This window comes from Typopeltis vanoorti, chromosome 17 (assembly GCF_054136105.1).
Source record: "Typopeltis vanoorti isolate ZY-2024b chromosome 17, IOZ_Tvanoo_1.0, whole genome shotgun sequence".
Classification (NCBI taxonomy): domain Eukaryota; kingdom Metazoa; phylum Arthropoda; class Arachnida; order Uropygi; family Thelyphonidae; genus Typopeltis; species Typopeltis vanoorti.
The window spans coordinates 31069248-31087810 of NC_143565.1; the positions used below are offsets into that span (position 1 = coordinate 31069248).

The 18563-nt window shown below is 35.2% G+C and overlaps 1 protein-coding gene across 4 annotated transcripts in view; it reads left to right on the top strand.

Moving 5' to 3' along the window:
- l(2)gl (LLGL domain-containing protein l(2)gl) overlaps positions 1-18563 on the top strand; it is a 437582-nt gene that overhangs the window by 330507 nt on the left and 88512 nt on the right. For all 4 annotated transcript variants that reach the window (XM_090407678.1, XM_090407677.1, XM_090407680.1 and 1 more), the window contains exon 18: positions 8774-8890. In XM_090407678.1, coding sequence (XP_090263804.1) covers positions 8774-8890 — 117 coding nt within the window. The remainder of the gene's footprint in view (positions 1-8773; positions 8891-18563) is intronic.

Sequence of the window (18563 nt, forward strand, 5' to 3'; positions counted from 1 at the left end):
GCCGGGATGAAGATCAGCCAAAGTGGAAACATTTGTGGTCTCAAGACAACCATCCCAGTGTATCTATATGTGAGTGGAGTCTCACTGACTGAGGCAGGTGGAGAAGTTTAAATACCTTGGGTCCATATTCACGAGTGATAGAAAGTGGGATGTAGAGCTAGATACTTGAATTGGCTCAGCAAGCGCAATATTGCAGGAGCTTGACCATTCTGTAATATTGAAGCAGGAGTTAAGCCAGAAGGCAAAGCTGGCTGTCTTCAATACAGTGCATGTCCCTATCCTCACCTATGGTCATGAGAACTGGGTAATGACCGAAAGAATGCGGATACGAATCTAAGTGGCTGAAATGAGGTTCCTTCGAGGGGTTGCAGGGCTGACAAGACTTGATAGAGTCAGAAGCTCTGTAGTTCGGGGAAACCCACAATACTCAACCGCTGCTTCTCCATGTTGAGAGATCACAGTTATGATGGTACTGGCACCTGGTCAGAATACCACAAGAGAGGCTCCCTCAGCAGGCCCTCTTTGCCAAGCCAGAGGGTAGGAGGCTACACAGAAGGCCAAGGACTTGCTGGACAGATTATATTCAAAACCTTGGGTGGACATGTCTGGGAGTCCCACCAGAACACCTGAGCTTGGTGGCTGAGGATCATGATCATTGGAAGTCCCTCTTGCAGCTGCTGTCCCCACAATCCAATTAGGAAAGGTTGGCCTTGAAGATGGATGGATTTATTTATTTTTTTTAGATTACACAGTGATCAGCATTCATTGTGAAGAATTTATGGAGACAAAAACACATGGTGGATTAATTCCTTTACTTCTAATTATGAAAACATTTTGACCTATGTATTGAGGTCATTATCAAGAAAACATACATATGCACAGGACACAAGCTACATGACACTACACAAAAGTAAGATAAATCTAAATGCTTTGTTAATCATTTACTCTAATGGTTAGGGTAAATGGAAGTTAGGGTCTAACCTGATTTCGGATGAAAATAAAAATAAATTATACATGAAATCAATTAACTAACAAAATGAAATAAATTTTTATACATACAGATTATAAAAAATATAAATAAATAAAAAAGAATATAGTGGAACTACATTAAACTCATCTCTACAGGCCTCTTATATTAAGGTTTTCTTGTTTGGGATTCTGCCATCATATTCTGGATGCTATATAGCAGTGGTATTCAACTTTTTTTACCACGCGAGCTACTTTTCTATAAAAAGTTATTCAGCGATCTACTCTCTTATATAGATCACGTTCCCCAACCTGATATTTCATTACACACAAATAAACAACTAAAAAAATACACAACTAAAAACTTTATTTGTGTATTTAAAAATTTATTTATCACTTTTAATTATTTTAATACAACATATTTTAATACAACAAAAAAACAACAACAAATATATTGGAATAAAATATTTATTTCTCTATTTTGGAAAACCAAAGTTAGAAAAAACAACAGATTGATTACAAACTCACAAGTTACAGGAAATGCTGGTTGATTAAAGAAAAAAAAGTTAATGTGAAATTTGGCATTGTTTGGACCTCGCAATATTTTCATAGTCAAGTTGATATGAAGAAGTGGCCAATCGCAGACAATGATCCAATTTTAAGCGAATTAAAAAAATACAAAATAATGATAAATAAAATATTATGTTTTCGGTTTTAATTAAATTTGTAAGCAAGGAGGAATACACAAGAGATTGACCAAAAATTGTTCCACGATCTTCGTCTTGAACACCCCTGCTATATAGGTTGCAGATGGGTCCTTCAAATTCTTGGAATTACTAATCCATCATTCTTGTTGAAATTCGGATGATGTTTTAACATCTCACAAGCTTCCTTGAACTTTCTTTCAAACCAGGTTTTGGTGTGGTGTAGGGACTTGGTGCCTTTCCAGTTGATTCTATGACATGGTTGAAGTGCATGGTCTGACTGGCCTGTTTTACCATAGTGGAAGAATTTGTGCTACCTACTGTTAGAGAGAGAATGAAAATATCAGCTGTATGTATTTTTTTTTTTTTGGCACACCATGTAATCTAATATTTCAAAAAGCAGTGTTTTCTGATTGAAAAGTTTCCCTTTTCAATCAGAAAATTATGTCTTATTAAATCTGAGATATTGTTTAAATAATCGATATTTATTACAAATTTAACAAATTATACATTTTAGCATGAAATAATTTTAACAAGAATATCCCCTAATTGTTTTGAGCAGTATATTAATCTAGATTATATGGTATGCCAAAAATATATAAAGCTGACATTTCGATGTCCAGTAGTAGATGGCATAATTTCTCTTACATATCTTCTCTAAATATTTATCTGAGAATGATATTGGACACTCAGACTCCACAAAAACCTGGTGCATTTTGTTGAAGTTAAGGTATCCAAATCAACCTCTCAGATATTTTGCCAGTTTGGATATGGTGCAGTTGTTTCCAAAATTGTTTTCAATCTTCCTTCTTTATTCATTATCATCGAATTTCTGATATGTACACCTTTGGTGGGGGTTATTATTTGCAAGCAGTACTATCTTAATACTGGATATTAAGATAGTACTGCTTGCAAAAATTATTAGTTCATTACTAACTTCTTATTAACAGTTTTCCTCCAAATTATTGTTATCTGCTAAGATGCCAATATTATCAGATCTTTCTGTATTCTAACTTGATAATATTGATGTCTTAACATTAAGAACAAAAAACACTTTCTGCTAACCTTTCCTGTCCCATTCTGTTTAAGTGCCCGTACTATCTGAGCTTGGCTCTGCTGACACACTCCTGAATGCTGACAACATGAAGTTCTTTCCCGATATCATTTTCAATATGATATTGCCATTGATGCCATATGTTCACTCCCCTGATCTTTCTCAGAACTTTCATCTGTGGTCTCCAGTCTTGGATCAAGTGTTTTATTTTTAACCTGCTCTCAGATCCATAAATTAAAATTGGTTTGAACAGAACACTGTCTTGCATACAACTAGTGTTTTGACTAATTTCTCTCTTACTTACCTATTCATCTTTGCACCATTGAGAGCATAGGACCTCGACCACAGATCTCCACCTGACTCTGTATTGTGCTTCTCTCTTGTCCAGATCTTCCCTATCTTTCTGAGGTCTTCTTCTACTCCTCTCTGCCAGCTCATCTTCAGTCTACCTCTTTTTTGGAGGATTCCACCCTAATGCATGTTTCACTTTGTCGTTTTCAGGTTTTCTTGATAAATGACCTATCCATCTCCATTTTGTCTGATTGATGTCATACATTATTGATTTTTGTTTAGTTTTTTGCCATAACTGTTTATTGGTTATCTTTTTGAGCCATTTTATTTGTAGAATTCTTCTTAAACATTTATTTACAAAGCTTTGCAGTTTTTTCCTAATTGCTTTTGTTGTCCTTGTTTCTGATGCATAGAATAGAACTGATTTTGATATTTGTATTAAATAACCTCATTTTTTTTTTTAAACCTGTTTGCTTTGATCTGTATATTTTCCCTAACATGTTAAAAGTTGTCTGAGCTCTCCTTATCGTATATTTTATATCTTGCTCTGCTCCTTCCTGTTTATTTATTATTGATCCTAGGTAATTAAAAGTTCTCCACTGTTTCTAAAATTTGACCATCCAGTAATGCCTATTTGTTTATTATTTATTTTTGTTTTCATTTTATTTATTCTTAAGCCAACATTCAAGGCTTCTTCATTAAGTTTTATTGTTTTTGTTTTCATGTGTTGTGTATGTGTCAGTAAACATATACCATCTGCAAAATCCAGGTCATGTAGCTATTCTATTAAATTCTACTGTATTCATTTTGTGCTTTTTCATGGTATTTCTCATAACCCAGTCTATAACAATAAGAAATGTTGTAGAGAGAATGCAGCCCTATCTAACTCCTGTTTTAATTTCAAACTTTTCTGAAAGTTCTCCGCTGTGCATTATTTATATTTTATATTTTTTATAATTTTTTTAACTAATGTTGATAATTTTACATGGTATACCATAATATGACATTAATTTCTATTGCTTCTCTGTCAATACTGTCAAAAGTTTTTTCAAAATCAACAAAGTTGATATAAAGCTTTGACTGCCATTCTATTAACTGTTCTGTTATTATTCTTAGTGTTGCTGTTTGATCTGCTTGTGTCTCTTAGCTTTTGGTCTATTTTTTTTTTTTTTTTTAATTCTTTCAAACACTATTCTTGTTAGTAATTGTTTAATAATAATATTCTTCTCTAGTTTTTGCAATCATTTAAATATCCTTTTTTGATATTTTGATCAGCAACCCAATATTCCATTCATCTGGCCATTCTCCCTACACCCATATTTGGTTAAGAAATGGATAGAGTATATTCCTTATTAAATCTATATTTGCTTTTAATAGTTCATATGGTATATTATCTATACTAGCTACTTTTCATTTTTACATTCTTTTAGTGCTTTTTTGTATTTTACTTTTTTTTTTATTTTTTTCGGTGTCTGTTTTAATATTTTTTCCTTTCTTTATGGTATTTGAAAATCTTTTTCAGGTTTTAATTTATTCATTATCTCTTTGAAGTATTTTACCTATCTTTCTATTTTTTTTATCGTTTATTTCTGTGTTTATCTTTAACACGTTCGCTGCCAACTACGAGTATACTCGTAGTTCGTATATGAGCTTCACACGCCAACTATGAGTATACTCGTATGTCGATTTACTGACCTCCTATGCCAAACACGAGTTATCCCTTTGTATAATTACCTTAATTTGGACCCATGAATAAAGCGGAGAGCATGTCTGGGGGCTTGGTAGAAGGGAAATAATTTCAATTAAAATATAGTATATTGTGTATGTGCCTCAGATGCCAACTACAAGTATACTCGTATGTCGATTACCAACCTCCTATGCCAAGTGTGAGTTAATCCGTAGTATAACTCGTAATTTGTAAATCAATTTAAAACTAGTAAAATCAATAAAAATAAAAACCAATCAATGAAATAAAAAAGCACTCAGTAAAATAAAAAAAAAAACAATTTATTCAAATTAAGAATGGTACATTTTAAAACAATTTTCCACGCACAGTGGTGGTTTTTCCTGGCAAACAGGCAATAACGTGTTTCACGTCTACGTTTGTTCCTTGTACAGACACGGCATGGCTTTGTCGGTTGATTCTTTTTTTCTGTTGGTGGTAAAATTTCCAAATAATGAAAATCCCGATTCCTCCTGATATTCTCTGATGCTGTAAGTTCATCCGTTCCAACAAAAATTGAGATAAATTGATCTCTAAATTTTAATGCAGACATTGCATTTCCAGTAATCATGTTATAAAAGTTATGTCCATTTTGAATGTATATCTCAAAAATGCGTATTGCCAATTTCTTAGGCCATCTAATTGTCTTTCGTAAGGTGGAATAGTATGAAACCATTTGATCAGAGAGATCGGTGCCTGACATACCCAAATTATAATCCCTAACGATATTCGGTTTTAACTGAAATTTACTATTCCGATTTTGCGCTTCACCAATTCAAATTTGTGCATATTTGAAATGGAAAGGACTTCCCTCTTATCCTTCCATTTGCTGACTACAACAGGACCTCGTCTTTGCCAGACAAATTCCCCTTTCTTTAGTTTCTTCTGAATAACATCTGGTGGATTGTTTTTCCTATTATTTCTCAGCGTTCCACACACCTACGTTTTTCTGTTGGTAAGCGATTCTGTTAGAACTACAGAATTATAAAAATTATCCATATGCAATACGTAACCCCTGTCCAAACATTCTTCCATCAAGTGGAATACAACATCATATGCGTGACCAATTTTCGCTAAAAAGGATTTAGATTTTCTTGTATAAATTTTTATTTTTATCACCAATCCATTTGATTCACACAGTTCATAGAATTTCACGCCATATTTATGTTTTTTGTTTTTTATGTATTGCCGAAATGCCAGTCTACCGCGCCACAACACCATTGACTCATCAATACATAAGTTTCTGTCTGGTGTGTAGCAATTTCGCATTATACTATTAAAATGATCTAGGACTGGTCTTAATTTGTGCAATTTATCATTAGCTGCTTGGGAATTATCTGCGAAATGCAAATGACGCAATAAAATTTGAAATCGATTTCGGCTCATTTTAGAGCGCCAAAATGGCAAATTGTAAAGTTGATTTGTACTCCAATAATGCCAATAATGCCATATGAAGTAAAAGTCCAAGAAATAATTTCATTTCAGGTATGTCTGTTGCTTTCCAGTTAGAAATTCTTCGACTTTTTTTGAACTGCGCTCGGCTTTCCTCAATATTTTGTAAAGCATATAAATTGGTTTGTTCTACTAAAATTGTGAGAAAATCTTCAGAAAAGAAAAGTTCAACTAACCTTTTGATACTGAAATTTCCAGTGTCAATTTTAAAACCCGTAGTTTCACCAGAGTTAAATAGTGGGGTGGGCTCTTGTTCTGAGTCTTCCCATTAATAAATGTTGATGTATTTGGCTGGATGCAAACTTCATCTTCAGAATTTTCTTCATCATCTGCATCACCGCTGGAGTTGTCTGTATGATTATAACCATCTTCGTAATCGGAACCAAATATTTCATGAAATTCATCATCGCTCATATTAGCATAAGCTTCTACTTCAATATCAGTAAGTTTTCTTTTACTGGCCATGGTGAAATTGAAGGTTCTTAGAGACTAGAAACTAAAACTGAACTAGACACAATAAACACTGGCGTCAGCACTAGTAATATATAGATGGGAGTGATACGAGATTACGCGTAGTTGGCGTATGAAACAAAATTCTATCTGATAAGCCAGCTACGTGATTACTCGTAGTGACCTTGAAGACGCGAAAGCGCTTGGCGTGCGGGAACAAACTATGACTGAGTAGCGTGGCAGCGAACGTGTTAATAATATCTCCTCTTCTTCTTTTCTTGCTTGTTATTGTAATATATATAATGTTTTAGTAGCACCTCTATTAGCTGCAATTTCTACCTCATTTAGTAGGTTTTCAATTAACTCTTATTTTTTCTTGTATTTTTCTTAATTTCTTTATGTATTTCTTTATATTTCTCTTGTAAGCTGTTGTTATTCCTATTGTATTATTTTTTTCTTTCTCCAATTTTGAGTTCTGTGTGTGAAGTATTTTTTCTGTGGTTTCATGGTATGTTTTTAATACCTGTGCATATTTCTTCAATGCTTTTGAATTCTTCATGTTCATTCTGTCTGGTCTAAGTAAGAACTTCATATATGTTTTTAACCTCTACTGCATATTTTCTTTTAGTTTCCATATTTTTTTAAATTTGTTATACATTATTTTTGCCTATTACTTTTCTTTATGTTCTTGAACTGAAATTTTCTATTGGATTTATTAGTTGACCAGATATTTGTAAAATATATAAGAATTGTCTACAAGGATCCTCTCCATTTTCTTTGTGGTGCTCCCTATGTCACTGTATATTTTTACTCTTAAAGATGGATTCTACTAATACTAGATGAATTCATTTGCAGAAATCCATTAACACCTCTCCATTTTCATTTATATTTCCTATACCTTCTTTTACCATTGTCATTTCTCTACCTGTATGATTATACAAGTAGAGAAATTAACGAAGAGGAAATGTATAATGTAGATAGTGTCTTTTATGCATTTATAATACCTGTATTTCCACCTTGCTTGACTGAGTGGAGTTTCTGCTATTCAGACTTTAGACTGCTGGTTTTGCGAATCTCATATCAGGACGGTAGATAATTCTTATTGTCTGATGTGAGCATAATCTTGGTTATTGAGAATGTCAAAGTGACTTTAAAGAAATGCTGTTTAGTTTCTAGTTGGATTATTCAACTTTTAACCCATACATGGTAAAAATGCTCCATTACCAATCTTTCGTGCATATTGAATGACTCAAACAGAGGTTAAAATAAAAATTTTATTTGCACTACTAGTTTTGTCTAAGATTACACTTCTTTAGGTGCACAACTGATAAATACCATCACAACTGGAAAGGAACCAGTATTTTAAAAACAAAACTAAGAGACATGTCAAACAATCTGTAGAGATTACAGTTTCAAAAAGAACAAACTCTTGTGTTATTTTGCACATGAGAGTGGACTTTCTGCTATTCAGACTTTAAACTGTTGATTTGAATTCCACTATTGCATGGATGTTTTGCGAATCTCTCATCAGTCTTAGACGAAACTAGTAGTGCAAATAAAGTTTTTATTTTAACCTCGGTTCAAGTCATTCAATATTATAGAATATGTTATCAAACCGAGTAAATCTTCAAATGAACGTGTGTGTGTGTGTGTGTGTGTGTGTGTGTGTGTGTGTGTGTGTGTGTGTGTATATAAAACGATAGAATAACCATACATTTTTGTATAAAAATGAGAACAAGCACTATTGTTATTCAAGCCTTTTTATGTGAATCCTGACACACAAGACAAATTATATTACACTAACAAAAAGTACTATGAGTGAGCTAAAAATCAGATAATCAAGAAACTTTAGATACTTCATACTACTCTATAGGGGCTTCTCTCCTGCACTACAAGCTACATCAGGCCTTCAAGAAGTAGATGGTAATCTAACAACAGGGGACAAAATTATCTGCTTCCTAAAGACATTGACAAATATCTCTGCCCATGGTAGAATTTAAACATACAGCCTGGAGGGCGGACGTGTTATCCACAGCTATCCAAGCAACTCACAAGATTGTCATTTTTAGACTTCTGTATCTACTTAATGCTTTCATTAAATGATATTAAATGTTTGTACTTTTCTTTTTACAGATTCAAGTCCTATATCTACTCTGTGGGCAGGTACTAATGCTGGTGCTATCTTTGTATTCACCATATCTAGGCCTTCTGATGAGAAGCGAAATACAGATCCTGTATCATGCCAATTAGGTATTTTATTTCTTGTTAAATGAAATAATCAATTTACAATTGTTAATATTTCAAAAGAAAAACTTGATGCATATATTTAACATTAACATTTAAAAAATTACTGCTTGTCACTTTTTTTCTCTCTTGCATTCCTTATTTTTTTTGGAAAAGGGTGATGATACACTTATTCCAGGAAATAATTCACTTCATTTGTTGCCACAAGTAAACATGTTTGCAAAAGAATTAATTTTCTGTTTGGAAATGTTCTGCTAGAATATAAACAATAAGAAGCATGGCACCAATCGCCTCCCTCGTATCCACTTTTCTGCATGGGCACCCATGCACTACATCATAAATATCATGATGGAAAATTTATCTGGATTGATAGATATCTTAGAAGACTGAAATACAAGATCCAACAATACTGGAGAGCCCTCACAGATAAGCCTGATATAACATTTATGGAAGTGATCATTCCCCCGTCATTTTTCACGTCTTCACACGAACCGTGTTCTTCTAAACGTATTTCCATATGGAAAATGGGCCAGGCTGACTAATACTTTTACCCATCTTGTAAAATTTAATACTGATATGGTCAGTCAAACACCAATCAATGAAGCAAGAAGTCTGTAATAGACAACATCAGTCACATTTCTCTAAGTAATTAAATTCAATTCAGTTGCTTTTATATTATCAAGCTTTGGTAATACAATAATAAAATTTTTTGCTATAATTTTAACATGAATCTTCATTTAAATAGCACAAGTGGTAACAAAATAAAATCTACAGCGCATAAAGAATCATTATTCATTTTTAGTGCATAAAATTGTAACAAAAGAACATTTTACTTGTCTGTTTTGGCTTGTGCATTTCTAATCAAATAGCATAATTGTGCATTATGCAAGAGATTAGTATGGCCCATTGGATTCCTAATCTGGTATGAATATTTAGATATTGATTATCATTTCACGCTGTGACTAAATTTAATTTAGCTAATAAATTACTATTCTGATATTTTGCTTTGTCACTGGTCACAAAGAAACACAACTAATCATGTGCATGCAGGCGCACTGCAGGAAGGCAAACACAGTGTGAGAAGCAGATCCTACATTTCTAACGGGTATCCTCGGGTGCAGTGATGACAACTCACTGAAGGCCTCAAAAAAAAAAAAAAAAGGTGAATGTTATAAAACTGTAAGATTCTTGAAGTAATCTTCCAGTTTATCTGTTTATACATAAAGTGGAGGTTTTGTTTCATTGATCCAACAACTCATATTTTTGGCACGATCTGCTACTTTAAAACTGCTGTAGTGTAGTGGACATTGTTTCTGCAGACAGATTTTGGCTGATGCCTTAAAAAAAACAAGTCTTCCTTATTTTAGGTGAAGCGAGCTAACCAAATTTGCTTAGATTTCGTGAATGTTGTAAAGCTTCTATGGCAGATTCTAGAAATAATCTCTCTGATTTATGTTTGTGTTCTTGTATAAAAGGGAGATTTTGTTCTATTGGATCTGGTAATTCTTATACATGCCATGGTCTACTACTACAGAACTGCTGTAGTGCAGGTAATGGACATAGTTTGTGTTCCTCCAGATGGATATTGGGAAATCTTCCTTTTTTTCCCAAATAGGAAAGTTTGTGGGAGCAAAGAATGCTCTAGATCCGAGAATACTGGAGATCAGTCGTTCTCAAGTGTGGCGAGATGTGAACACTAAGACATTTCTGTGCTGCCACCAAACACATAAATATCAATGTTTTATTAATTAAATTTCAACATTAAATAAACTAATTTCTATACAGTGAGATAGCTTGAGGACTTCTAAAACAGGAAGATTCAATTGTCATGAGACATGATTTTTCATTCCAGTTACATCATAATCAAATTTCTGACATGTACCTACCCTCAAGGGGTGTGCAGGATATGATAGTACTACATGAAACTTACATCATTACTGACTTCCTATCTACAATTTTCCTCCAAATCAATCTGTTATCTGTCAACACTCCAACATTATCCGATCTTATATTTCTATCTTCTAAGGCATTTTTTTTTTTTTTTTTGCTGTATCAATCCACATATATCTTGGTCTTCCTCTGGGTCTTTTTCCTTTCAGCCTGGCAGAGAACACTTGTTTTGCTAATCTTTCCTCTCCCATTCTCCTTAAGTGACCATACCACCTGAGATTATCTCTGCTAACAGTGTCAAGTTCTTTCCTAATATCCTTATTTTTAATATGATATTGCCATTCATGCCATCTGTTAACACTCCCAATCTTTCTGAGGACTCTCATATCTGCAGTCTCTAGTTTTTGGTCAAGTATTTTATTTCTAACCCAGCTCTCAGATCCATAAGTTAAAACTGGTTTGAACGCTGTTTTGTATACAGCTAATTTAGTGTTTTGACTAATTTCTCTCTTCTTCCATATAAATTTATTCAGTTGACTTCCTAACATACCATCTTTGTTGATTCTGTTGTCTATTTCCATATTTAATTTACCATCTTCACTAAAAATCGTGCCTAAGTAGCTGAAATGTTTTACTTGTTCCACAGGTTCTCCATTCACAATGCAGTGATATTTTCATTGACTTTGTCTTGTTATTGCTGACTTTCATTTCATACCATATCTATTACAACAGTTATTCAATTTAGTCAGGGAATCTTGCAGACTTGTAGTGGATTTATTTAAAAGTATAACATCATCTGCATAAAGCAAAGAACTGAGATTAACATCTCCAATTTTGATATCATGTTTAATGCCACTTTCCTTCATAATGTGATCCATATAGATAATGAATAAGAGAAGTGATAATGTACATCCTTGTGTGACACCAGATTCAACATTACACCATCTTCCTGTACTTCAATTCTAACTGCTGACTTACAACTGAAATAAAGACTAAGTATTGCTTGTTATAATGCCCCACTGACACCATAGTGTTTTGAATAGCTTCTCTCTTGGCACCTTGTCATTTGCCTTTTCTAGATCAGGTTCTATCACTCACTCACCACACACATATAGCGGCAGGCTACCAACAATGCTGGAAAACAGCTGTAGCTTTTGTAGATCTTCCCGCAGCTTATGATAGTCTGGAGGCATGGTGCAGTCTGCAAGTTGCTCCTTGCAGTCCCATGCGGAACAATAGCAAAACTAATCAATAACTTGCTAAGCAACCGCCTATGCCAAGTGTGTATGGACGAGAATAAAAGTAAACAAAGAACACTTGATAATTTACTACCACAAGGGTCAGTTCTGGCTCCCCTCCTTTTTAACTTATACATCGTAGATTTGCCTAATACAGCCTCCAAGAAGTTTTGCTATGCTGATGACATTGCTCTAGCCACCAGACACACCAATTTTACTACAATGGAAGATACACTAACAAACGATCTTGCAGTCCTAGATGAATACTTCAGCAAATGGAGATTACGCCCAAATCCTAGCCAAACAGAAGTTTCATGCTTCCACCTGAACAGTAACCATGGTCTACTTCAACGACAAACTGCTATGCTACAACAGATTAGCGAAATATCTGGGCATCACTCAGGTAGAACACTATCTTTTAAACCACATCTCATTAACACAGCATCCAAGCTAAAAACAAGAAACAGTATACTGCAAAAACTATGTTGAACAGCTTGGGGCGTCTCAGCGCTTTGCTGCACTGCTCTTGGCCTCATTTACTCTACAGCTGAATACTGCTCACCCATATGGCTGAACAGTGCCCATGTGTATTTGGTTAATGCCCAGCTTAACACCACTATGCGCCTTATTTCTGGAACTGTAAAATAAACCTACTGACTCCCAGTGCTAAGCAACATTCCACAGATCCAACTTTCTTCTAGATGAATACAGCAAAATCATGGAAATCCAAAATCTTCCAATCCATGAAGAAATCCCACCCCTAGAAATAAAGAGGCTGAAGTCAAGGCACCCTCTAATCTTAACAGCAAAAAATCTTGCAGAGACAAGTTTCAACATGAAGGAGAAGTGGAAAGAGTCCTAGTGTAACACTTCAACAGGGATCTTCCATGAATTAGTGGACCCAACACAGATACCCTCGGGTTTTGACCTACCTCAGAAAACTTGGTCTGCCCTTAACCGAATCCGCACTAATCATGGCAGATGTGCAGACCACCTTTACAAATGGGGCATGATTGCCTCATCCAGGTGCAACTGTGGATTACCCAGCCAGACAATTAATCATATTACAGCAGAATGCGTCCAACGTGCATACAGTGGAAACCTGTCAGACTTCATCCATGCTACACCAAGTGCAGTTGACTGGATAATCAACCTAGACATTCAGTTGTAGCCTATTCTTGAGTGTCTCTTTTATAATTGTATTATGTCTTATTATTGTACATATGTCTATTACTATGTCCATATATATATTAAGGATTAATGTAATGTAACTTTTCATGTGTGAGCCATACGCTAATTAAATCAATCAATCTAGATCTGCAAACTTAATTACAGATCTTTCTTATATTCCCATGATTTCTCAACTATTTGTTGTAAAGTGAAGATCTGATCCTGACAGCCTCTATTTGTCCTGAATCCAGTTTGTTCTTTACCAAGCTTCCCTTCTGCAATACTTCTCAACCGTTTCTCAAGTATACTTGCATAAATCTTACCAGGAACACTCAATAGAGAAATACTTCTGTAATTCTCACATTCTGTTTTATTTCCCTTTTATAGATGGGTACTATGAAAGCTCTACTCCAATCATCGGGAATTCATCCCTCTGTCCAGGCCTTCTAAACTATGCAGTTTCAGCTACAGTAAGACCTTTATGTCTCCATACTTGGAGCATTTCTGGTCGAATATCATCTACTCCTGCTGCCTTTCCACATTTCAAGCCTTTGATAGCTTTTTCTACTTCAAGTATGGATATGTATTCCCTACTGCATGCCTGGTCAGTGTTTTTTACCACTGTGCTGTCACTGATTGTTTCATTTAGCAATTTTTTGAAGTAATTACTCCATACTTCAAGGATATCTTTTTCTCCAGTTTTCATGTCACCTTTATCATCTCTAATTCCTTTTACAACACTCTTTCTTCCATTTCTGAGCTTCTTCAACAACCTCCAGAATATCTTGCCACATTCTTGATATTTATTTTCTATGTTCTTACCAAAATCTTTGCGTGACTTTTGTTTAACTAGTTTTACACAGCGTTTAGCTTTCTTACATTTGTCTCTATATTCTCTAAGAGCACAAGCTGACTGATTTGCCAGGAACTTTTGATATGCTTTCTTCTTTTCCTTTACTGCCTCTTTAACTTCCTGTGTCCACCAGGGAGTTCTGATTTTTTTATCCTTACAGACAACCTCACCACATGCCTCTCTGGCAGAATCAATCAATGTTTTCTTCAGAGTTTGCCACTGAATCTCCAGGGTTTGATTCCTGTTCTCACTCTTTCATTTTTTCTTCAATAATCTTTGTATATTTTAGTCTACAGTTCATATCCGATAGCTGCTCAACTTTTATTCACTTTTAAAATTTCTTACATGTTCTTCTTTTCAATATGAAAATCAGTTCTGCTGAAGACAGTTAAATGGTGATCATTTCCAATTTCAAATCCTCTCTACACTCTGGTGTCCTGCGCAGACCAGGGAGAAAACATTTTACTTTACTTATTCCTTGCCTGTTCTCTTCATGTGCATTTGTGTACTTTTTTATGTTGGAACATGGTGTTAGTAATAACTAGTCCATGTCCTGAGCAGAAATCCAACAGGTATTTGCCATCATTATTAGCTTTGCTGTTTTCTTCAAATCTTCCCAAAATATTTTTGTATGTCTGACAATCATTTCCTACACTGCTATTTAGATCCCCAACAAGGAACAACTTTTCCTTTTTCATTGTGTCAGTTGCTTTCTCTAAAGCCTCAAAAAATTTCATCTACTTCTACCTTAGTAAAATCTTCAGTGGGACCATAGGCACAAATAAGTCTCATTGTTCAGTTCCCCATTCTGATATTTGCCCACATCACTCTACTTGATATGGCTTGCCATTCCAGAAGATTAGTCTCGTATTTCGTATCGACTATTATGGCTACTCCTTCCTTTCTTTGATTGTCATTGCTTGAATACTAAGAAAGATTTCGTCAGTTTTTGTCTTTTTTTTTTTTTGTTTCAGTCTTCCCTATTATGTCAAATGTGGTGCTTATCCAATTTCTCAGCTAGCTCCATTTCTTTGCCATTCAGGCGTCTTATGCTGAGTATTAATCTTGAGCTTTGATTTTGACGTGGGATGCGTTTTAGGATTTGTTCCAGCAGTTGACTTTTCACTGTGTCGCCCTGATTCCCTGTCAAAAACTATGGGGGGGGGGGGGGGTTGTTTAACTGGGCGACATCCCAGCTGGCATGAAATTCATGTTATATCATCATTGTATATTCAGTGTTTTTGCCATTTTAATAAACTTATCGACAGTTATTTACTGATGTTTGTCAGATCTTCTTTCTAAGCCACAGAGGATGCCAGCACAAGCTATAAAACATGCATAACTTTAAAATTGACTTCCTGTAAGTGTAATGTAAATATGAATGGTTCAGAAGCCAGTCAAGCTAAGTCAGTAAAACCAAATGTTAAAAAATGAAAATTTTTTTGCATTCGTGATTATACGTTACAGTAGGAATTTGAATTATTGTCATATTTGACAAGAAACTAATGGTAACTACTGGCATATATTATTTCCCTAGTGAAACTATTTAGTTTGGGTATAAGAATAATTTTTTGGTAAGAAAAGAACAAAAAATGAAATTTCAGAAACTGTAGTGGGCATAAATACTGAAAGTGAAGCAAATATTTCACGGCCAGCATCGAAATAAAGCCAAAATTTAAAAAAAAAAAACCCCCTTTTTTTTTTGAAAGTGGGAAGTGGGAATACATTGCTTCCCACTCTTTATTAAGAGTGGGAAGCAATGTATTTAATTATATTAAATGAACAGATGGTATGGCCCTCAGCTACTTCTACAGTTTGTAGAATGACTATTCATCAAATAGTCATTCTGCAAACCGAGCCTGTGTAGCTCAACGGATGTGGTGTTTGCACGCTACAGTGCTTGGCCGCACGAAGGAAGACTTGGTTTCGAGTCTAGCCAGCGACTAGAGGAAATTTTTCTAAGCCTTTGAGTATCCCGCTAGAGGGCTACATGGTCAGTAGTGTTTTCAAAGAGCTCCTGAAAGCTAAGTATAATTTTGAGTGAAAATTAGAATATAGGTTTAAATCATAACGTAATATTGTCTAATTTTGGTAGCTTGTTGTGTCTGTATGATTTTGGTGTGAATTCCATTATTTAATTTAGTATTTAATGATACATTTTATAGATTTGAATATGGTGCCAATGCGACGTAAGATAATGGCATCCAAAAATACAATGCCATTGTTCAAAAACTGTAATATGAGAGAGTTTGTCCAGTGTGGTGTGTGGGATGTATGCATTCCCGAATGAGGCTGGAGTTTGGATTGAAAGTGATAGTGGTGGGAGAATGTGCAGAAAGTGTAAGCAAAGTGAGGAGTTGAAGTATGTGTCAAATTGTGAGACAGTTATGGTTGAAGAAAGCCAGAATGTGAGTGAAAATAGTGGCTTGATATGGAATTGCGATGTACAAGATGGCAATGAGAGCAGTGATCAAAGAAAGAGTGAAAGCAACTATACAGAGAGAGAAAATGGTTTAAATGATAAAAAAAAAAACGAGGAATTATTTGTAGGAAGTGAGATCGCTAGGTTGTGCGCAGTGATACAAAATGCACAGCGTCAATTAGAGCACTTGCAAAACTCTTTCCAGAGTGATTTGGCTAACGTAAAATAAACAAGTTTCCGAAAGGAAAAATAAGCGTAAGAGTGGGAGAGTTTCTGAAATGAAGGAAGGAGTATTGTATAGTGGTATAGCGATAGATGGGAGTTTAACTAAATCGTACTTACCGGGTGCGAAATTTAAGGATGTAAGTGAGAGTATTAGAACGCAAAAACAGAGGGTGAAAGAATTGATAGTTGTGGCGGGTACGAATGAATTGAAAGGAGATAAATTTTTTATGAGAGAGGACTTGAAAGTATTGTTAAAGGTAGTGAAAGAAAAGAGTGACAGAGTTAGAATGGTGAGTCTGTTGCTGCGGTATGACAGAGAAGTTTAGAAGGAGGGCCATAATCGCAAATGACATTATGTGCAGGTTATGCAGACGGTGTGGTGTGGAATGAGTTTGATGGGCGAAAGGATTTATACAAGATGGATGGCCTGGATTTGGTGTGCGGAGACTGGAAAAAGTGTTGCTGAATGAAGTGAAAATGGATGTGCAGAACCAGCGAAACTAGACCTACCAAGGGGCGAGTGGATATGTGGACATCAGTGAGACAGTTGAGTGTGAGAATGTATATAATGTACCCGAGCCAGTACTAAGGACAAAAAATGGGAATGGGATATTTAGAATAACGCATCAAGATAGGGGTGGGACAAAGGGATCACTGCATTTCATGTATACTAATGCCAGGAGTATTAGGAACGAGAAGGAAGAATTCTTGGCCTTGATTGGCTCTTCCTGGCCACAGGTTATTGGCATTAGTGAAACATGACTGACGGAAGATGATATAGTTAGTGGGATAGAACGTGTAGGTTATAGTGTGTTTAGGAGGGACAGAGAGAATAAAATGGGGGGAGGGGTGTGATGATAGCTGATGAACTGCAGCCAAGAAGAATTGAAGTTGTATTGCAGGATAGTAAAAAGAGATCATTTGAGGCTATTTGGTGTGAGATTAAGACTGGCAGAATAAAATATACAGTTGGGTGCTGCTATAGACCAGGTGATGGAATAGATATTGGAGTTAGTATGCATAAACAAATTGATGGAAGGAGAGTAATTATTATGGAGGATTTCAACTATGGTAACATTGATTGGATGGAGGAGAGGACACATGTGAGGAAGGAAATTGGTTTTATTCAATTATTAAGGGATAACTATCTGAGACAGCATGTAATTGAAAATACTAGGGGTGTGAGAGTGCTTGACCTGGTACTAGCATCTCAGAATTTGACTGTAATGAATGACCATTAGACATATGAAGAGCCAAAGGCTTCAATTCGGCAACATATAACTTGTTTAAGTTAAGGTATATATCCCATATCGTTTCATTGCCGAATAAGAAACTCAAAGAGTTTCATGCTGAATATAGTAAATTATATAAAGTTTGGTGATTCCAAGCGTAAGCAAATACCTGGATACTGCAGCAACTGACCCTTAAGGTAGTGCAAGCTGAGGCAACTCATGTCTAAGGTGGAACAAGCTCTGATCACTATTCTTGATATTTATCCATAATGTGAACTTAGCTCCTAAGGAGCTGTATTACTGTTCTACATTATGAGAGAAGGTCACTACTCAGACCGGTTTCAACCTTTATTGAGGTCTCATCAGTGAGTAGGTAGACCTAGTTAATATCAAGTTTGTAGCGAACAGAACTTACCACCCTTCTATGAGTATTGCCAAGAGGTGTCCTAATAAATTATTAGACATACCTCTTGGCAATACTCATAGAAGGGTGGTAAGTTCTGTTCGCTACAAACTTGATATTAACTAGGTCTACCTACTCACTGATGAGACCTCAATAAAGGTTGAAACCGGTCTGAGTAGTGACCTTCTCTCATAATGTAGAACAGTAATACAGCTCCTTAGGAGCTAAGTTCACAGTATGGGTAAA